Source organism: Solanum pennellii, chromosome 3 (genome assembly GCF_001406875.1).
Source record: "Solanum pennellii chromosome 3, SPENNV200".
NCBI lineage: Eukaryota > Viridiplantae > Streptophyta > Magnoliopsida > Solanales > Solanaceae > Solanum > Solanum pennellii.
Window position 1 is genome coordinate 75228180 of NC_028639.1, and position 23376 is coordinate 75251555.

Sequence of the window (23376 nt, forward strand, 5' to 3'; positions counted from 1 at the left end):
AATTGATAATTAGTGCTCAAAAGACCGTACTTCCAAAAAAAAAAAATTTGGATGTGTATTATTGAAATATTTTATTAGAAATTATGGTGTTCATGAGTTAATTTAAATATAATAATAAAATACGGTGATAAATTTAAGGAGCTAGTTACGTATTAGGCCTAATTAATTTGTCTATTATTACTCCATCCTTATACCTGTGGCTAGTGGTTTACATAGATTGGATTGGTTCGGGCTTTTTAAATATCAAATCAAATTATTTATGTTAAATTTTTAAAATTTATAAATCAAATTAAACTTATATAACTCAAATTTTTTTTCAAATGCTAAGGACCATTTGTGTCGAATTTTTTAATTTCTAAATCAAACCTCGATTTTTTTTGAATTTTTTTTATTTTTTCGATAAAGTATTGATATAGACATATAACTAACTTGTGTCTTTAACTTTTTGTTTAGTCCAATCGAAATATAACTTTATGAGGTACTCTTCCGAAATTAACACAAAATATAAGATGAGAGATGAAGCTAAAATATTCAATAAAAAATAATAATAAATCATATAAAATAAATATTGCAAATTGATAAGTCATAATGAGAATAATGATAATAATTTAAAAGTATTGAATCATGCTAAATAAGTATTAATTACAAGATTAAATATTAAATAAAAAATTAAAACTTGATTATGAATTTTAAATGTCTAAAGCAATGAAAAATTTAAAAACAAATATGTAACATTATTGCTATTCTTAGTATTGACTTAACTTATTTTGTTAGCATTAGTATTGATTTGATTTTGAATTAAGCTTTATTAGAGTTTATAATATCTATGGACTATAACCAACTGTATAATCAATTTTTTTCAATTTAATTTGACTTAAGTCATCTCTAATCCCTTGAAATTATTTGTTTAACTCACTTAAATAAATTTGTACTATTTGAACACATATACCCTCTTGAATTTGAGTCACTTAGATACTTTATGTACATGTGGCATAAAAAATGTAATACACACCTTTTTCCTTTTCTTTTATTTTTTAAAAATAACAATCTTTTTCTCTTTCAATAGGGTCCGGTCCGGGTGCCACCAATTTTTTTTTACAAATGTACTATTAATTTTTTAGATGTAGAATCAACTCTTAATTATTTTTGGCCAAAAAGAATGGAGATCACCAACTTGCCGATAAATAGAGATCTTCATTTATGTCTTTTTTATCGAAAAAAATCAATTTACATTTCTTTGCCTAAAAAAATGAAGACCATTACAAATATTTTCAAGAAAGCACTATCGATTTAAATGGAAATAAAAAAGAAGGCATAGAGAGAAACAAAAATAGTAAATTCATACATAATATATGTATATTAAAACCTCCCATTTTTGTATATTGAGAAGTAACAATGGTGGACAAGGAAAACTATTTGGTAAAGAGAAGAAAGGGAGAGGTGGGGGTGCGGGGAGGGGATGTTGAGGGGTGTATAATTTATTTATTTTTAAGTTGAAATTCTTTTATTTTTAGATTTAAATTTATTTATATTTAAAATTTATTTTAAATTAAAATGTCATATGTCTTTATTTGATTTGTTATTTTTTATGTGTCAATTACATACACTTTTAAAAAATGTTTGATAGATATTTATTTTTTAAAATTAGAGTGTCTAATGGAAAAAAAGAATTTGTTAAATATGCGAACATAATTTAAACCATGTAACAACTTTGATTTAATTTTCGACTAGCTTTGGCATAGCTTTTTAGTTTCCAAAGAAAGACCCGTATAGAATGCTTATGAAGCAAAGCATGCGTTGTCGGACTTTTCCATTTAAGACCAAGAATCCCACACCTTACCTAGGCTAGGACGAAGCCATTCCTCTATGTCTTTTAAACCAAGTTAAATTAATTATCATCTTTTTCTTACAGGGAGTTTTTAGAATAGTAATAAAGAATTTTCAATTGAATGTAAAAATAAGTTTAATTTTGGGAGCAGATGAAGTAATTACAGTTGAAAATTGAAATTAGAAAAAAATAAACTAGTATAAATTTAATTGGTTAATGCTCGCAAATTCCATATTCATGTATTTTGAATTGTCTACTTAGAAATCACTTCAAGTGTAAACTAAATCTCTTATTTCTTTCCTAGTAACTTTCAAGTTTCAACAAACACACAGACGAATAACAAGTAAAAAGATTCATTTAAAAAAAAAAAAAAAAAACTGAATTGAAGTGTAAAGTATTTCTTCAGTTACTTGCAAGTTGAAACCCTAAAATTGAATCTAAAAGCACCACTCTCCACTTGGTAAATTAATTTGTGCATGGAAACAAAGAAAAATGAGAAGAATAAGAAAGAAACAAAACTTGCATTAATTTACACTATAACATTTCTATATTAGGCAGAAAAAACTATGAGCTCATAACAACTTTAGTTTAGTTCTCCACATCTCTCCAATGACCTTCCTTGGTGATGGATCATCTGGTCCTTTGTCTCTTTGTCCTGATGTGAAGTACAACCACCCGTTCCAGAATCCGACAAGTGTTGTTTTTACACGGTAAGGAAGTTTGCCTAAAACTTTCCATGTCTGCATTGGATCAAAACCACAATTATAAAGCAGATTCTATAGGACAAAGAAATGTGGAATTGGAAGCCACATTCAGGCATATCTTTGATGAGCAAGTCTATCATGAGGAAAGAAAGGGCTAAAGGATGAATTTTTACTGCTGCACCACATTTTGAACAGTTGCCCTCCAAATAGACCCCTATAGAAGACTGGTGGGGTAGCTACTAACAAGATCCTTAGAAGACACTCTAGATCCTTTGTGTACCTTTTCTGAAGAGTGAACATAAGTTGAATTGAAAGGATAAGCCTAAGCAAATCATTCAGTTTGATGAATCTACTAAGCTAAAAACTGATGGAAGCGCCAGGTTACAAGTCAGCACTAAATCTAAGAAAAAGTGAACAATATTAGTTTGTTGAAGATAAGAAACAATACCTGTGTATCGAATTGAAATTGGAGGATTTCTCCAACAAGGGTCATCTTTTTGGTATTTGGGTGCTTCTCAGTAGTTCCTCCAACAATCACAAGAGACCTATTGACAATAGCCCAAGCAAACTCTATATGGGAATCTGGCTTTGGCATGGGAGTTAACACTTTCCATGTCATATCGTCATCTAACATGTAAACATCATCATATACGACCTGTAAAGTCAGGCTTCATAGTCATATTAAGCCAAAACTACATTAAAGTAAAACATACACATTCTCGACCCCTACATCAGCTCCAATTCTCAGTATGTTGGGAGTATGGAACTTAATCTGCTTTTATTTTTTGAGAAAGGCAACATTCGTATGTATTGACAAAAACCAGTACATGTGTTGTACTGAAAACCATAATTATAACTTATCAACGAAACGGGATATCTGAATCAAAATTCTAAATAGAGCCAAGGATCTCAATAATTGACTCAGTATCCTCTAGAACATCTCTTTACACCAGAAATAAAAAAGTTTGATACAGTTCAATTTGATCTTCTGAAGATCACAACTTTTGCTACAGTTCAACTTTTGAACTTAATCTGCTTTTATCAATCCCCAAAAAAACTTCCAGTTTTCATCTATTGGCTAATACTGTTTTTCAATTTGCAAAGGATCTGGATAGTAGAGAACAAAGATGAGAATGAATATATCAACTAGAAATCAATAATATCCTCCAATGTATAGCAGACCAAAGAACCAACTAGTCAAGAATGTCTTCTTTATTTCAGTAAAAGTTTTGCCAATAAAGCAAAAATGACTTTCCATTTGGCAAATTTCATCTAATGGTACAACTTGTTGACACCCAAAATGAGAAAAACATGCTGGCCAAATTTTTTTCACACAAAAAATATCAAATCCCATAAAAGGAGTTATCAATGTCCAAAGCTTAATTGAAACACAAAGTTTTAAAATTCAATAACCAATATACGATTTACAGATTGGTTGAAGAGGAACAAGAGATACTTTGAAGGTCAAGAAAAAAATTTCTTTTTTTATAACAATAAGATGCCTACAGAACTAATGGTTTTGGTGTACATATAAAATAAGTCTCAGTATTTTGATTTTCTGGAAATTTTGGGGATATAACTGGAACAGCAATGCTGTGTTCCTTGTTTATATTTTTATAGTACATCCTTGGTAATTTCTTAATGAAATATTCTTAACTCATACAAAACAGCCAAGTCACAGTTCAATTACCTCATTTCTACGTGAGCATTTGAAAATAGGTGATCCAGGTTTAGCCATAAAATCACCCTCTTGACCACCAAAGACATAAAGTCTGTCATCAAACACAACACAGGCCCTGCGTGAAAGTTCAAGCAAGATCCAGTTACTTCTACATCTCCATGTGAGAAATAAAAAATCCTATTCCTATTCCTCTTCTAACAGACCCCAGCACAGATAATTTCCCCCTTCTCTGCCTTAACGATTTGTAGACATCTATTCCTGCTCAAAGCACAAAAAGGGTATCTCACAAGCATCTAACAATAACCGGGCAAGAGCAGCTAGATACACAAAAGAGTTCTCCAGAATACCAGACTATTTTATATTTTTATACCAATTCCAATAAAGAAGCATCATTCAGTTAAAACTGAAAGGATAAGCTGGAGAACAAAAACAACACAAACTATCAACATCACAATGGGCACAATATCTCCCTCAATAGAAAAGAAAATGTGGCATTTAACTTCCCTCCTAATCCCATGTTATCCCACAAGTAACTGCATTCTTGTGGATTTCAAATCAACTAAGCGGAGAAACTATCACTTAACTGCCAAAGTTTTCATCACCTTACAAAGATTACTATAGTAGGAAAAACTCATTCTCATTATTGATTTTGAGCTTCTAGAACCCAGTTACTACTCATTAGATGCTCTATGCTGAAAAACTATATTATCCAAAGTATTTTTTTTTCCAGGTGTAACATTCATTCTCTAAGAAGAACCCTTCACAGTGCACATCGAGATTTCCCTTTCCCTCCTTTTCCTTCTGAGGGCACCATAAGTAATCGACTGCATATATTATATTATGCTTAAGATAATATTTGCATGAAATAGGCCAAATACCTGTGAGGTCCACCACGAGGAATAGGTATCTCAGTCCGCCACTCCGTTTCTAAAGCTTTTCCATCTTTAACAGCAATACTCCAATGCTCTAATCCTGGGGTATGCCGATTCTCTTTGCTCCCACCCATGACATGAAGCCTGCCTCTCCAGAGCTGTGTTGCAGGCGCATACCTGAGAATCAAGCTCATTAACAGGATATTACAATTTTACATAAAACTTAAAACATATTACAGTAGTCCTATCTAGTCAAATATCTCAAAATCAATATAGTATGTTCAGTCAATGAAGTAGCAGAAACTCCACTGTGACTTAGAATTCAAACTTAATTGAACTTTGGAAAGATGTAGAAAAATAAGGACTTTGAGGAGCCAGGCAAATAGTTTCTTTCCACTGTGCGTTGTCAAGCAAAAGTAGTGGTAATAAGAAGAATAGCTGTTTACAGAAATCAAATATAATGTAGGCAAACGCTAGTTTCTAAATCATGCCTCTCTTATATATGAAGAATTTTCTGAACAACTATCTAGTTATAATCTTACATTCATACAGAACTTAGCATAGTAGCAGCAATTAGTACCAAGTCTTCCAAAAGAAATGGTTTAAAGTAGCAATGGCCCAGTTTGATGATTCTTGCAGACAGCAACCAAGTTGATAGAGAAGATAATATTTACGGGTTGGGATAAGTAGAAAACAACAATCCAGTGTGGTACCTTGGGAGTGGTAAAGGAGGCAAGTCCTGCCATTGCTTGGTTTTGGTGTCAAGAACAAAATTGCGGGCAGTAGGACCCCGGCACTGGGGACCGTATTGTCCAGTAACAACATAAATGTATCTCCCATCAGTTACCATACCCAAGTGTGAATGAGCCATTTCTTTGGGCATATCAAATGTTCCTCCCCATGAGTTGGCGGTGAAATTGTAAATATCGACATGCGAGTGAACCTGATAGAAAATGAAAAAATAATTATTTTTTAAAAAAAAAGAAAAAAGGAGGGATGGAGAAAGGAATAACGTACATGATCAATGGTTCCATAACCAGCAAAGACGAAAAGAAGGTCGTTGATCTGTAGAGCAGCGCCGTCAAGACGAGGTACAGGTGATGGTGCCATCTTCTCCCAGTTCAATAGCGGGGCAGGCAAATCGGCAAAGGTAGCTGATAAAATCCTGGCATCTCCTCCTTTTTTGTTAGTGTTTGTAGATATGGGTAGCGTGTGATTAGGAAAGAAGAGAAGATTGGATGATGGTGGGAGTGGCCAATTGAAGGAGGAGGAGGAAGCCCAGAGCAGATCTACAAGAAGAAAGGTTCCCAAGAGAGCCACACAAAGAAAGACCAGCTTGGTGGTGCTGCTACTAGTTCCCTTCCCTATTCTCATCTCATTGCCCACCCCAGATCTCAGCAAATCTCCTCTACTTTATTATTAATAATTGGCTTTATTATTAATAATTGGGAAAAGGGTCTGATATAAATATATCTTTGTTATAAAAGTGGCTCATATATGCCTTTACCGTTATACAAACGGCTCAGATATACCCTTGCCGTTACAAAATGGCTCACATATACCCTTTATTTAACAGAAGTTAAAAAATTAATTTTAAATTTATATTTGTTACTTGTAATTTTTTTTAAAAAATTATTTAGGAGTATATATGATTCTTCTATCAAAGTTCAACGTATATTTTAATTTTTCATACATAAATTATTTTTTGACTTCTTTTATTATAATTATTTGAGTTTCTTATTCTTATTTTGTTTTTTTCTTTCATTCCTTAGTTTAAAGAAAAAAAATTGTTTAAATTTTTTTTCTTTAAACTAAGGAATGAAAGAAAAAAACAAAATAAGAATAAGAAACTCAAATAATTATTTTGTTTTTTTCTTTCATTCCTTAGTTTAAAGAAAAAAAATTGTTTAAATTTTTTTTCTTTAAACTAAGGAATGAAAGAAAAAAACAAAATAAGAATAAGAAACTCAAATAATTATTTTGTTTTTTTCTTTCATTCCTTAGTTTAAAGAAAAAAAATTGTTTAAATTTTTTTTCTTTAAACTAAGGAATGAAAGAAAAAAACAAAATAAGAATAAGAAACTCAAATAATTATTTTGTTTTTTTCTTTCATTCCTTAGTTTAAAGAAAAAAAATTGTTTAAATTTTTTTTCTTTAAACTAAGGAATGAAAGAAAAAAACAAAATAAGAATAAGAAACTCAAATAATTATTTTGTTTTTTTCTTTCATTCCTTAGTTTAAAGAAAAAAAATTGTTTAAATTTTTTTTCTTTAAACTAAGGAATGAAAGAAAAAAACAAAATAAGAATAAGAAACTCAAATAATTATTTTGTTTTTTTCTTTCATTCCTTAGTTTAAAGAAAAAAAATTGTTTAAATTTTTTTTCTTTAAACTAAGGAATGAAAGAAAAAAACAAAATAAGAATAAGAAACTCAAATAATTATTTTGTTTTTTTCTTTCATTCCTTAGTTTAAAGAAAAAAAATTGTTTAAATTTTTTTTCTTTAAACTAAGGAATGAAAGAAAAAAACAAAATAAGAATAAGAAACTCAAATAATTATTTTGTTTTTTTCTTTCATTCCTTAGTTTAAAGAAAAAAAATTGTTTAAATTTTTTTTCTTTAAACTAAGGAATGAAAGAAAAAAACAAAATAAGAATAAGAAACTCAAATAATTATTTTGTTTTTTTCTTTCATTCCTTAGTTTAAAGAAAAAAAATTGTTTAAATTTTTTTTCTTTAAACTAAGGAATGAAAGAAAAAAACAAAATAAGAATAAGAAACTCAAATAATTATTTTGTTTTTTTCTTTCATTCCTTAGTTTAAAGAAAAAAAATTGTTTAAATTTTTTTTCTTTAAACTAAGGAATGAAAGAAAAAAACAAAATAAGAATAAGAAACTCAAATAATTATTTTGTTTTTTTCTTTCATTCCTTAGTTTAAAGAAAAAAAATTGTTTAAATTTTTTTTCTTTAAACTAAGGAATGAAAGAAAAAAACAAAATAAGAATAAGAAACTCAAATAATTATTTTGTTTTTTTCTTTCATTCCTTAGTTTAAAGAAAAAAAATTGTTTAAATTTTTTTTCTTTAAACTAAGGAATGAAAGAAAAAAACAAAATAAGAATAAGAAACTCAAATAATTATTTTGTTTTTTTCTTTCATTCCTTAGTTTAAAGAAAAAAAATTGTTTAAATTTTTTTTCTTTAAACTAAGGAATGAAAGAAAAAAACAAAATAAGAATAAGAAACTCAAATAATTATTTTGTTTTTTTCTTTCATTCCTTAGTTTAAAGAAAAAAAATTGTTTAAATTTTTTTTCTTTAAACTAAGGAATGAAAGAAAAAAACAAAATAAGAATAAGAAACTCAAATAATTATTTTGTTTTTTTCTTTCATTCCTTAGTTTAAAGAAAAAAAATTGTTTAAATTTTTTTTCTTTAAACTAAGGAATGAAAGAAAAAAACAAAATAAGAATAAGAAACTCAAATAATTATTTTGTTTTTTTCTTTCATTCCTTAGTTTAAAGAAAAAAAATTGTTTAAATTTTTTTTCTTTAAACTAAGGAATGAAAGAAAAAAACAAAATAAGAATAAGAAACTCAAATAATTATTTTGTTTTTTTCTTTCATTCCTTAGTTTAAAGAAAAAAAATTGTTTAAATTTTTTTTCTTTAAACTAAGGAATGAAAGAAAAAAACAAAATAAGAATAAGAAACTCAAATAATTATTTTGTTTTTTTCTTTCATTCCTTAGTTTAAAGAAAAAAAATTTAAACAATTTTTTTTTTGTGTATTGTAATTTAATTTCGTATTCGAAGAAAAAATTTGGTCATCTACAATAAGTTTTACAAGAATATTAGTAAAACATAAACAAATTTGATTATCAAAATAATAATTATAAATTAGTCATTGAAACAAAAAAAAGTCAAAAAAAAATATGTTTTACGAGGATTAAATTTACTCATATGGAATTATATTTTTTAGAAAAAAATAAAAATTTACATTAAAATTATTTTTTTTTCATTTCCGTTAGAGGAAAAGGGTATATGTGAGTCATTTGTTTACAAGTAGGGGTATATATGAGTCACTTTCATAACAAGGGTTATATCAGCTCTAAATGACAAAGTTGAGGAGTATATCAGACCCTTTTCCCTTAATAATTTGGTTATAGGATGACAAAAATCTTAAATCCATATATATTTTTGGTTTCGCAGTGCCCTCCCTCTACTTTTGTCTTTTTTTTGACCCTAAGGCAAAAGGTACCGTAAAAAAATGATTCACACTTTTCTAATATATATATATACATGGATTAGAAACACAATTATACTCTCAAACATTTCATCTAACTCTATTACAACATGTCATGTAAAAGTTTAAACAACACCATAGTAACTACTTACTACTATACAAGAAATGAAACACAAACTATTTTCTCCACAATAAAAATTCTTAACCTCTCTAAGTATGCTGAACATAACCTATCACACTGGTATAGCATCAACTTTTGACGCATCTTCACATCTTAACACAATGCCCTCAAGGCTAGCAGGAAATATGCATTTCAGCCACTGGCACCCTGTTGTAAATGCCTCAGGAGGTGGGACAATCATAAGCACGTTTTCATTCCTCTGAACCACTCCAATCACACTCACTGTGCTTCCTTCTTTTATATACCTATCACAAACACCAAAAATACACATCTTAATTTACTAAAATATTCTTAAAATCCTATATCATCTACCGGCACCAAAAAATGAGAGCGGAGAAGAAATCCTACCCTTCCTTCAGTCGCATTATACGATCATCACTTGAAAGGCTTCTTTCTCTCAACCACCTGATAAATTCTGGAGATAACTCACTATTCAAAGGATCCACATCAACAACTACTGACTCGTCTACATAAGGAGTCACCTTTGCACCATACCCAGTCTTAACCAATGCTCTTAACCCTGACTGAAAATCAGAGATATAAAAGTCGACCACATGCCTCTACAAAACAGTACAGACAATGAGTTCAAGTCAGCAAAGTAAAATCTCAAAAATATTTAAAATTTTCATACATCATCCAAACAATGGGATATCTTTAATCCAAGGTCCTAAGACTAAATCCAGCATCATCATGAGAAGCAGGATAACAAGATTAGGATATCTGTCTAGCAACTCACTTCTGAAGACCTGAGGCCCCATGTAAAACGCCGGTGAGTAGGATTTGCAGCTTTTGAATCCCATCCTCGATACTCATATAAACTTGTGGAAGAATAGACACACCTAGGAACTTTTTGGAAGGATGACTCAAGAGGCACATTTCCACAAGTCACCACCTTCATGAAAATAGAGTGTTAGGATAATTATAGTTCAGACAGATGTCAATCAACAACAGGAAAAGTAATTGTTGAACAGAAGAATCTCAATGTTCATAGGTTAAAATATCACTTTGGACTAAATAGCAATAATAACTTTATTCCATAAAGAGACAATCAATATCCCGTGGTTCTAACCTAGCAACTTCACATAATATAAGAGTTTCACCAATTCCAAAAACTTGTTCATTGTAGAGCTGATAAGAAATGATGGAATCAAAATCAATTATCTACTAGAAGACTAGAGAGGCACACACATGAAATACAATTATGATAACTTGAGAATGACTATGACTTGTCTGATGTGGGATGACGGACACTTGAAGAATCCCTGCTACTTATTGTTAAGAGTGGAAGCTAACTTTTGGGTTTGTGTTAGGCCCACGTGCCATATTTTCTCACTTATAACAAATTACTTAGTGCAAAAGGCTTTAGATTTTCATGCAAAAAAGTGAGGGACTGAAAAAAAAAAAAAGACAACAAGGGAAGCTTAGATGGGGGTTAGCTGGCAAAGCTTGTATTCCAGGTAGATGCAGATTGCAGGCTACAAACTAGTACTGTTAACAAGAAGGTAACGAAGCAAAGCTGCTGAAAAAGCTAGTTCCGGTTATGGATACAATAATGGTGCAACTACACCACGCACCAGATCCCAAGGATGATATTCTGTCCATTTGCTTACAAATAGCGTGCATGAGTGAGAAGGGTGCACACTGCCATTCTGTTTTCTGATTAGATTTCTTTCATGCAAATGAGAGCTTGAGCGTCAACAATAATATATCAAACTTTCATATAACAACAAATGGTTGAATACAAAGTCACCCAAAGAAAGGAAATAGGTCCTTAATCCTAAGCTCTTATCTTGCTATTTCAAACTTTGCAGCATCAAATGACTTGTTGGCAAGGAAAACAAATGGTTCAACAGTTACACCAGTTCCAGCATTAAGCAATTCAGCAACAGTAACATAAAGTCGTTCTTTTGCTTTAAACGATATTCTAGACAAGTGATGCTTATTTAAATTGATACCTACGATTTTGTTTCCCGTAACTCTTCCTGATATTTTGGATTCATGAGAAGGCCAGAACAACTCAATAATCCTAGAGACCAAAAGCCATTCAACTAGCATGTGCCACATAAATTACCCACAAAGAAAACCCAACTCCAACACCATGATCCCAGCAGCATACCACCTGATTGCAACACTCACCAGCTTTCACCCATGTCCTCGCTAATAACCCTCACCACTTGAGACTCTTCCATAGTGCACAACTACCATAGCAGACATTATATCAGCCACTAAAATAACAGCTGCTGCCCGTGAGCAATCCATATGCAAATACCAAATAAGCTCTTTCCAGAAGAGGAAAAGAAAATAACTACCGAAAGTGCTGCTAACACCATCACACGGCGGTCATGTACTACTTCTCATCTATTGCAGACCACCACCTAAGCCATCTATAAGACATTACCAACAAAACCCATCTATACTCTCCAAGTTGTAGTTCTCCTAACTTCAACAGGCCATGCTATTGCAGCCATCATGTCCCTCAAAAAGGAAGGAAATGGCCAAATTTAGTTGCACCAGAGTAACAACCACATTGATTTGAATATGAAGAGAAAACATTTGTGAAGATGAATAGGGTGAAGTTGCCTTTTGAAGAACACATATCAAGTGCTATCTCTCAATAGATTTTCTTATCTATTTGGGTGCAGCACACCATATAGGTAACTAAACTGCAGAAGAGATAGCCTAGTGTAAAGGACCCACCAACTCCAAATCACCAAGGGCACAAATGGAAAGGAACGTGATTGACTCCTACAAGGGAGGGTGTGGGCGGATGGTGTTACCATATCAAAAAAAAATAATTAAGTAACTGGACTAGCTTAGGACTTCTACTGGAAACTTCGTAATTACACTAAAGGTCATTCAGATTGAAACTGGGAATTCGTGAGTGGTAGAAATGGATTTGCATCTTGCAAGATAAATATGAAAAGAAGTTCCAGGAAGAAAATTTTAAGTGTCCAAAAGAAAAATTTATAATAAGGTAATTCAAAATGATAGCACAACTAAGAGATTAATCAAATAACTCTTAAAAAAAAGAACATAAAACATTCATACATGGCCACCAAATTAGGACTACACCCACTGGGAACTACAACAACTATTACCACTACACCTCAGAGCCCCAAACAAGTTGGGGCCGGCAATATGAAAACTCACTAAAATCATGATTCTTCAATCAAGCGCATCTCAAGCGACCACGGGAACTACAATGTGGAAGAAATACTTCTTAAAGCCTTTTAAATGTCAGAGCCAAGCTTTAAAGATAGCCTTGTTACCTACTAACTACCAATATGACAGCAATATAAAAGGCCAAAAACAACAAGAATCTTAAACAGACCACTAATATACACTTAATGCGTAAACAACAGCAAGACTATAAAAGCTAAAGTTTAAAACAATGAAAGACTTTTGGGGCAAATGGGATTGTTCAAATGCATGATTATAGTATGACATCAGATTACATTTAAAATTACTAATTTCAGCATCCAGAAAACAATGACATCGTTATTAATCTAACTCTTGCAAGAAGAAGAATGAATCATCATTTAACCCAAAAAACAAAAAAAAAATAAAAATCAAGATAGCCATCTCAAAAAAAGAAAAAGTCAATCAAGAAGGGCAGATAAACAGAAGACGTAGAAGATGAGTAAATACAAACTTGAGAAGAAGAGGATAACGACAAAGAAACCCTTAAGCGATCGTGGAAAGGAGTCTTAACACTCAGTTAGCAAATGTCCCTGTCTTTCTCTCTTCCTCTTTTTAAAACAAAAACAAAAAAACAAACTGTTGAAATTACACACAGATAATCAAATCTGTCTTGCTTGGATCACATTGCACCTTATGGTGTGAAGCGTACGCTTCTTACACGTGCATCACTTTGTCCATGAAAATTATCCCTCCTTAACATCACAGTGTTTCATTTACTTAAAAGAAACAAAACAATGCTACACAAAATGTTGGTATTTCATTTACCCCTCAATTTTAAGATGAGAAACGATATATTTTCTTAGACTTTCGATAGGGACACCCCATTGTTCATCCATCTTTTGGATAGTTTGAGAATATTCTGATGAGGGTTGAATAAAAAGACAAAAAACCCTCACAATGAAGGGAATTTATTTTTTATTAAGCAAAATAAAATTGACTTGAAAAAGCACAAAATTTATGTAATGAATAAAAGATAAACAAAAAGATTGTTGTCTAGTGGAAAATGTATTCCATGGAACAAAGACCAAAAAGAGAAAAATTTATTATCATAAAAGCAATTCTTTGTTTATTTTTTCTGCATCGTCTACTTTGTAATATCAAGCAACTACGCTTCAATTTGTATGTAAACCAAAGAAAGAGAGAAGGGTTGGCAATTGGCAACTGCAATTCCTTTTTTTGTGCAACTTGATAGTTGGCTCCAATTTCTTAAAAGAATTGCATTCGTGATTCTAAATGTAAGTGGGATGAGATTTTCAATCTTCCATTCTGTGTGCGACGACACGGAGGAGAAAGTGAATGCAGTGAGATGGGATTAATTAGTTTTTTTTGAAAAAAAATGCAAACATCATGTTTATTTTCTCTCCCCGAATACTATTGATTGATAGAGATCATTTTAAGAAGAGTTCAATTATAAAATCAATTTATAAAAACTAGATGGATTTGTAATGCCATAAATGACCTATTGTGTCATTAGTTACAATCTACAAAGAAGAAGCTTTACTAATTTTACTTAATCACTCATTAAAACATCCCCGAACTCGACAGAAGATGCATAGTGTGGAAGTGGCCAATTCCTATCCACGGTTTGTACCATCTTGTTCCTCTCGCAAAATTTTCAGGGAGGTGAAGTGAAACTAGCCTTATTTTTATATAGTTATGATCAAAGCTAAGAATAGACATATACGACAAGTGGACATCTCTAATTGGCATACTATAAGTTATAAGGAGAAACAAAATAATGAAGGGCAATCAAGCACCAGAACTGCGCAAAGTTAAACGGTAAGAAGTAAGATATCATCATACTAGGGAGAAAATACATACCCCAGAAACCTTGACATATTCGCCATTTTTTGCTGTTCTTAGTTCAGAATCTGGATAGCGGGTAATAAAACCAACTATAGCACTTCCACCCCAGCAAGAGTTCCATAGGAACAATGCAGCAACAATGCCAAATAGAACCACAACAACAATGACCAGAATAGCATTGTGCACAGCAGCAAGAATAAATCCCCCGGCAATAAATCCCATGAGAAATAACAAAACCATTGCCCAGAGGATAGGTTTAGGGAAGCTCCTCTTGAAGGAATACACATCATTTTGACTGAGAGTGGTGACAGCCTGGCTGTTAACAAGAGAAGGGCCATGAATCTTTGCTGAATCCAAGGGACCTGAGATTTTTCTTGGGGCCCCAGAGGAATTGAGAGGGCCAGAAGTAATAAGACCTGTTGCAGGGAGAAGTGGTGGTTGGGGACCTGAGTTTTGGCGGCCAGTTGGTGTGACACCTCCAGATTGAGGACCGGATGATTTTTTTATAGGCTCACCATGCTTGGTAAGGGGTCCAGAATTAGATTTCTTAGTCGAAAGTGAAGCAGGCATCCCTGAGGATGATATGGGACCTGAGGTTGAATAGCTAGAATTGATAGGTCCTGAATGTGATGTTCTGGAAGGTGCAGTTGTTATGGGAGCAGATTTCCTGGATTTGGAGCCATCGACAGGGATATCAAACATTTTTCCAAGCTCTCCCGACTTCTTAATGTCACCACCAGTATAAGGCATGGGGGCAGAAGTGATTGTTGGTGTTCTTTCTTTGGGGTGTTCTGGGCGGCCAGAGACGTAAAGGCCATTGCTGAGCTGGTGAGATGGGAATCTAGAACCCATTAAATCGTTTTCCCAAGTCTGGCAGTGTCCATTTGAAAAATTAGGATACAAAAGGGATATGTATTTAGAAGTGAGGAAGAAGAAGAAGAAGTACCTGAGTGAGTGAGAAAAGAGGAGTTGCAGTCCGTACTAGCTAGTCGGTAAGCATCACCATCGCCAAATTCAGAGTAAATAATGAGATTTCAACCTAAAGTGAAAGGAGCGTAACACCGACGGCATGGATACACAATTCAGCCCCCATCCCACCTTTCTTCTCTTCTTTTTTTTTTTTTTTACCCTTTTCCTTTTTTCTTTCTACATAATATAATATTACTTTGATAGAATTAAAAAAATAAAATCATAACTAAAAAAACAAGTAATTAGAAGAAGTATATTTATTTATTTTTATATGAAACTACACTAATTTATTCATCAATGACCAACACAATCATTAAAACAAATGCCTACATTCGAAATGCATATAAAAATTACTCACCACTAGTGCAATTTTCTTAACATAAATTTCATATCTATGATTAAATAAATGTTTCCTCCACTTATCCTTAGACTTATATTTAATAAGGATCCTATTATTTACTATTTATTTTTTAATTTTTATATTAAGTTAATAGTAGACAATATAATAAATGAAAAAAATATATATTTTTACTCAAATTTAAGTGTAAATAGCGTGAATCACACATGAATACAAAACGTCATAAATTTCAAATTCGCAAATCTCAATAACATTAGAAAATATCGTGTCATATTCTTTTTTTTCGTGTATTGAAATTGTATCTTCATAATGATCTTCACAAAGTAGGCTCACATAATTGCAAAAAAACAAAATATATTGAAAAGAAAATAAAACTAAAAAGGGAAGAGAAAGTAACCTATGAACAAAGTGACAAAAAGAACTAGCTCATCACCAAATTGGAACCAAACAAAAATGTATATTTCAAAAAAAACAAACACACATACAATCTGTTACCTTGTATTTGAATTTGAGTGCAATATTCAAAATAAGGTAGATTAAATACCAAACCAATGAGTATACAAAGCATTGGTAATTAGTTTGATATTAAATTAAAGAGAAAATACATAATTCTCCCATTCTTTTATAATGCTTTTTTTAAAAAGACATTGAAATTTTACAAAGATTCTAATACCTCTTTATTCTTTTCCAGTATGGATTTATTACCTCCTTGGGTTCCTATGTGGCACCTAGAGTGTATTCACTCGCCACTTGCGAGTGAGATAAGTTAAAAATAATAATTTTATTTATTTCATTATTTATTTAATTAGAAATAATTTTTTTTTTTACTTTATATTTTTTGATTTATTATATATTTTTAATTCGAACCTGTCAACACTGATGGTTAGTGGTGTCAAATAGGCGGGCTGGGTTGAAATTGGAAATATTATTGGGAAACTTACATAAATATACTATATTAAAAAAATATTTACCATTTATAGCAATAATATTTTTATTTCACTTGATCACTTTTAATTCATTTATAATACAAGTTTAATACATATTACAAAAAATAATTTATTATTCACATATAATACAAATTTTATTGATGAATAATACATTTATCACACATTTTAATACACTTATAATACAATGTGACAATTTTTTACCAAACAAACATGATATATTTCAAAAAAACAATTATAATTCATATATATTGCATACATAATTCACTTTTAATACATATTACAGATTTAACAAAACATTGCTATAAATGGTAATAAACAAAAAGTATCGCTAAAATCAGTAATTATTTTTTAAAATGTATTAATTTATGTAATTTTTCCAATATTATAATGGGTTAAATAGAAATCGGGTTGGATCTTGACCCGCCCAAGTTTACTTTGGGCTCAAATGGGCTAAAAACGGGTTGGGTCTTGACCCGTTCAATTTGACCCGATTAATCTTAATAATTTATCATATTGATAATTAACTTTTATAATCACAATTTGAATTTCCGCTCAAGAATTTTTTGTTAAAAAAGTAACAAATTGATAGATAAACCCAAAAAAATGTTAAATAGATAATAATTCAATACATTCTCGCATTTTTATTTATGTTATGTTCGGTATACATGCGAATTTTTTTCTCTAAAATATATATACATATCTAACACAAAATAAGAAAAATGTAAAAAAATAAAATAAAAATGGAACAAGGGTTTGTTGTGAAATTAGAACAAAATGAGCATGTTTATTATTATATTAGTTAGTTATTCTTATATGGATTTATACTGTGAAAAACAAAGTACACAAAAAGCTAGCAAACTGTAAATTAAACATAAAAGCAATTTAAACACATGTTTAAATTGTTAACAGATCACCTTGTTACTAAGATGAAATTAAAGTAAGTGAGTGCAAGAGAGTTGAAAGATTAGAGAAATTTTCTACTAAACTTTGAATCAATGAATATACCTAACGAACAGCTTTAACTCTCAATGCTTAATGAAGATTGTTCGAATGGAATAGAGGGTATTTATAGGGACAAAAAACAAAAAGGATAACAACAACCAACTGGTCGATTTTTGAAATTCAAAAAACAAGGGCCAATTGTCTGAGCCTACTGTCGCTGCTGCTTTTGGACGGAATTATTTTGGAGCTGCAGGAGAAGAGAATTGGGTGTTTGAACAAGGGGGGAAGAAGAGGGCCCAACACTATGGGTTTAGATTTAACTTAAAAAGGACGAATTAAATAAAACACATGGACAAAGGACAGAAATCACATACTTTTAGAGTGTGTTTCGTATGATGGAAATGTTTTCCAATTTTTCCATGTTTGGTTGGGACAAAAGTTTCGGAAAATATTCTTCAAATCAACTCATTTTTCTCAAAATTAAGGAAAATGACTTCCCTTCAAAATTAATGAAATTTTTTTTCATAACTCTCCTCAATTTCAAATTATGTATATAATGACAAACCACTAGTTTAAATTAAATGGTATAACTATACGTTGATTTAATTGTGTCCTCTAGCAAACTGTTTGTCAGTCCCTCAGACTGTTTCTGTTTGATATATAAACGTTTTATTTTGATTCAATTGTATAAAAATTCAAATTTTATATAGATATACAAACACATGAAATTGAATTGAGAGGATGCCAAAGATTTATACAAATGAGATACTGGCAATCATTTATACAAATGGTTTGCCAGCGAACACAAATTTGAAAGAGGAACCAGCGAATTATACAATTACTTTTTTTGTATATATGTATAACTAAGTAGGCTAGTCATAGCATATTTGCTATGAAGAACAATTATGCAAACTTTATTATAACATACAAATATCAATTTTGTATTTGCTATATGTGAAAATTTGACAACGACCGCAACAGCTTGAGGGATACTTGTGAAGCTAAAAGCTTATTGAACATATCTCATGGTCACATTGGTTATCATATATGATACAAAATTACAACTTAGTATTGACTACATCATAAACAAATGAAATTGGGAATTGAATCCCCCATACCCACTCTCTAGTATATATATATATATATATATATTACATGGGATGGCAAACATCCCCAAGTAATTATATAATAAGGGTATAGTTTAATTTATTTACTATCTATAATTATAGTTTTTTTTTGTTATAATTAATGGGGTCCACTACCTATTCCTAAACCAATCGTATAAAAACTTTTTTTTTTTACTTTTGTATATAATTTTATACAAATTAATAGTATCTCTCCTATTCATATTCCACCTTTTTCTCCTATAATCAATACTTCTATTCGATTTCGAATTTTAAATTGGCAAAAATTCAATTTATCCCTCCTGAAATTGAATTCAACTTTTGCAGGTGATCCTAAATTTTAGTCTTGTACAATTTTTTTCCTTATTCAACAGTTGTATATGTATTGTGTTTCTTACTTTTTTTCATAATTTTTTGGTGAAATAATCGATTGTTCTTATTAGATTACAAATTCTTCAAAATGAATGAATCATCTTCATCTATGAGGATTACCAGAGGTATTCCATTGCATGTCAATTTTGTTGACAATTTACCCTCGTTTTCAATGGGTTTAACTCAAGATTTTGGAATTGATGTAGGGTCTATGATAAAATTCAAACAAGTTCAACATGAACAAACAATGGAAGAATTGAGATCAATGAAATGACCCTAAGGCAGTTCAAAAAGTTATTAACAAGCCAAGCTAGAGCATTAAAATTGTACAACGAGGAAGAAAGAGGAAAGCAGTAAACAGTGATTCAGAGGAGAGTGCATCTGAAATTGACGGATCTGAAAAACATCACAATCATGAGGTAGTGGCTTAAAACAACTTTAGATACAATATTCTTGTTACTTAGGTGTCAATATACAAAAAATTGTTTGTTTAAGTAATTTTGTATTCACGTAATTGTATATAGTATATTGCATGTTTAGTACACACATGTTTTAGTTATTTGTATATATCTTCCATTATTTATTTGTATATTCCTTTAGTTATTGTACGTATCTGTATATTTGATTAGTTTATACATATTTTAATTTATGTATAATAAATAATATACTAAGTTTCAATAGGGTTAGTAGTGGATTGTATATTAAAGGCTTCATATTATTTTTGTTTTTGTATACATATACAAAAAGTAATTGTATTTAGTTATAGAGATGGAAAAAATTCATATATGATTATAATTTGTATTTATTAGTAGTTATATACAAATTATTGAAGTTAAGTATATATTAAGTTTATATATTATTGTAGTATATACAAAGTCATTTAGACAGTTGTATATATTGACATGTTTAAGTACCATATTCATGTACACATACTAATATACAAAAAAAGTAAGTTTGTATATATATACAAAAGAAAAGCAATTACAAATGTATATTTAATTTATACTTTTTTTATTATGTATACAAAAAATGTATTTATATGTAGACCTTAATTGAAATAATGTAGCTTTTCCCTGTTTTTTTAGGTAGTCAGATTTATTTGCAAGAACCATAAAAAAAAAACAATGCACATGCAATGTTATACGCAAATCAATACATTGAATGAGCTTCAGAATAAACTGCCTCCAAATCAAAATAATCGTATATGTACATCATCGTATTTCGCAACACTTATATATAATCAGATTAATAAATAATGACAAACTTATGTTTACACTAATCTTCTTTCTAATAAAACAAATACTACTCCAAAAAAGTATATAATTGTATCCTATGGGTTTTCATCGTAAAAAATTTATATATATTTTCAACGTATACATTACTTCATTATTTGTATATGCAAATTTAGAAATCAGAGAACGTATACTAAACAACTATATCATAGGTAATGCAAATAGATACAAAACTAAATTTTCATACTTACATACAATTAAATAACACGACCTTTGTATACAAAAAAACTTAATATACAACTGCAAATTGAAATTACTGCTACAACATACTGCCGTTTATGATAAACATTGAAAACAATTTTCAAAAGAAACACACTCCAAAAAATATTATATACACTTACATTATGGACATATACAATTCTCAACACACTAAGGAACGGACATATATCCAAATTTGTAAATTCAATATAACATTGTACAATTATTGCAATAATAATATATGAATTTTCATCCAAAGAACCATTACCTGTATTCGAATATACAGAAAAACAAAAAAAAATAGATGAAATGCTGCTTCGTCAAAACGCAAAAACAAGTTTATCTTGTCTTTCAATTGCTGTATACTTCTTATTTTTTTTAAAAAAATAAATGAATTTGAACGTTTACCTTAAATTATGGCATTATCTAAATTTATTGTTAGCTTATTTAACGCTTCATTTACAAACCACTTCTTCTAAAAGAAAATTGTTTAGATAAAAAATAAAAGAAACATTATATACAAAATTAAAAATATCTAAATAATTAAATTATAACCATAATATGTAATTAGATAAACTATACCCATATAATGTTATTTAATTAATTAAGTTTGAAATTTTCCTTTTTAAGTTGAGCCCAATTGAGGTTGATCATCCAAAGTGGATGTAGCCCATCATAGCGTAAACCCTAACCCTAAAGGCAGCAGCCTCGTTTCTGTCTCTCACACTCGCTATATATACATTGTTGTGCGATTCCCTTGAATCTATCTGTGACAGGCCAACCCTAAATTGTATCCCCCACCCTAATCCTCCCTCCGCCTCCATTCAAGGTAGATTTGGGTGTGATGATCAAAGGAATTATACAGTTATCCCTGTCTGATATATTCAGTGCTGAAAGTTTTCCTTTCGTTTCTGACCCATGACAATATTTTATTTTTGTCAAAGAAAGTATTGCCTATGATGACATGTATATAGCCACGGAGATGCTAGTTTTATGACTAGTTTCGATGTTGATTATGGCATTGACTAGGACGGTCTGAGGCTTATTTTTCGTATTTGTTTGTTTGTTTTCTATATATCAAGGCAGATGATGTGTTTTTCGGAGATGAATACTCATTGTTTGAGTATTATGATTCTCATCTGAATAGGAAGATCTGATGCTTCTTCTTTAACATTGCTTTTTGCCTTATGGATGATGAGATGAGCAATTCACAGTTATCCCTGTCTGATACGTTATGATGAATGCTTGTGATCTGACATGTCTATCTTCATTATGAAAACTATCCATTGCCTCGAGTCATACTAATTATGCCTGGAAACATACATTACCCTGTTCAAGTTTGTTTTGATGCTGGGACTATTTCTTAGATGTTTGTTAATAATAATTTCAAATCCAAATCTAACAAACACTTTTTGCGTATGACAAATCTTTTGATGGTGAAACATGACAAGCGCAGCTCTTAGGTAGTGAACTGTTAAAACGGAATACATGAGTTCATTAACATTCTCACATAATCCACTTCTGAATGTCAGTGTTATACTGTTGGCAACATGTTTATGCGGCAAAAATAACACAAAACTATACTTATGACACTTTTTAAAACAGAAATATAAAACTTTGGTCCTAGAAATACACTAATTATTACCACATAAATAGCAGGCAGGCTTAATTAAATCAGTCATAAGCATATGTTTTGTACTTGTGATAACTTGATAAATTAAATAAATCAAAAAATTTATTATAAAAAGCAACCTTTGGTTCATTCCAACAAGACAATGGCGATTTTTTCTCTCCATCTAGTTTGGTATGAGAAAGATGAATAAAGTTTTACTTAAAATTATGAATTCCGTTGGAAAAAATCTTATCTAAAATATTTTTCTAAATATTGAATTGCAGTGACATACGACGTATATATAAGAATTAAACCTTGTTGGAAATAGCTGTTTTTGACGTGTGAGTATTTCGTGTCTAAGAAGAATGATTTTTTCAACAAATCAGATTGTTCAATTGGAACAAACGTAGGTTAAAGAATTTTAAATGAAATATACTAATAATTGTTAATTTTATTATTAGTCAGTACACATTTTTACAAATTTATATATATTTAATTATTTTATTTCTTACTTCATAAAATATTTATTTTAATTTCTTTTCACTTAAAACTTTTTTTAATTAATTTATCATCTTTTCACTTTTAAGTATTTTTAAAAAATTAGGTGTATTTTTTTGAAAATAATTTAAAAGTGTCATTTATTTTAATATTTTAATTTTTCATGTTTTATTTGTTAAATACAAGACATTTGAAATCAAATCAAAAGAAAAGACGAAGAAAATAAAATCAATAGAAAAATAAAAGAGAAACGATGAATATAGGTAACAAGATGTTTCATTACAAGGTAAAAGAATGTGTATTCATTTAATTTAAATACAAGATAAAGAAAATAAGAATATTTTTTTTAAAATTATAAAAATTGAAGTATTGCAAAAAAAAATTAAGAAAAAAATTATTTTTAATTAAAAAAAAAGAAGATATTTACACATGTGACGGATGCGTGTGTACAAACACAATCAACTGGGGTGATTAAAGATGCCACTTCAGCACAAAAGTTGCACAAAAATATGAAAAAAAGAATTTGGAGGGTGGAAGGATAGAATCTTCATCA

General features: G+C 30.2%; 2 protein-coding genes and 2 non-coding genes across 5 annotated transcripts; 2 read left to right on the forward strand and 2 right to left on the reverse strand.

Moving 5' to 3' along the window:
- Positions 1–2206: 2206 nt before the first annotated feature.
- LOC107015063 (kelch repeat-containing protein At3g27220-like) lies at positions 2207–6516 on the reverse strand. Of its 2 annotated transcripts, none has more exons than XM_015215228.2 (6): positions 6103–6516; positions 5799–6028; positions 5092–5262; positions 4223–4328; positions 2981–3187; positions 2207–2568 (listed from the first exon to the last, which is right to left on the reverse strand). In XM_015215228.2, the coding sequence occupies exons 1-6, from the start codon at positions 6457–6459 to the stop codon at positions 2401–2403; spliced, it is 1239 nt and encodes a 412-aa protein (XP_015070714.1). In that variant the 5' UTR covers positions 6460–6516; the 3' UTR covers positions 2207–2400. The 2 variants fall into 2 exon arrangements, with proteins under 2 accessions (XP_015070714.1, XP_015070713.1); XM_015215227.2 differs by lacking the exon at positions 2207–2568 and adding an exon at positions 2586–2817 and having other exon boundaries at positions 6103–6511.
- A 2857-nt stretch (positions 6517–9373) lies between these two features.
- On the reverse strand, positions 9374–15626 carry LOC107012247 (uncharacterized membrane protein At1g16860-like). Its single transcript, XM_015212038.2, has 5 exons — positions 15458–15626; positions 14527–15381; positions 10241–10396; positions 9853–10064; positions 9374–9749 (listed from the first exon to the last, which is right to left on the reverse strand). Exons 2-5 carry the CDS (start codon positions 15361–15363, stop codon positions 9557–9559), a joined length of 1398 nt encoding a protein of 465 aa, XP_015067524.1. The 5' UTR covers positions 15364–15381; positions 15458–15626; the 3' UTR covers positions 9374–9556.
- Positions 15627–21804: 6178 nt separating this feature from the next.
- Positions 21805–21873, forward strand: LOC114076634. Its single transcript, XR_003577690.1, has one exon. It is a non-coding gene; the product is annotated as a small nucleolar RNA snoR64a (small nucleolar RNA).
- Positions 21874–21896: 23 nt separating this feature from the next.
- LOC114076623 lies at positions 21897–21976 on the forward strand. Its single transcript, XR_003577679.1, has one exon. It is a non-coding gene; the product is annotated as a small nucleolar RNA R38 (small nucleolar RNA).
- Positions 21977–23376: the final 1400 nt, after the last annotated feature.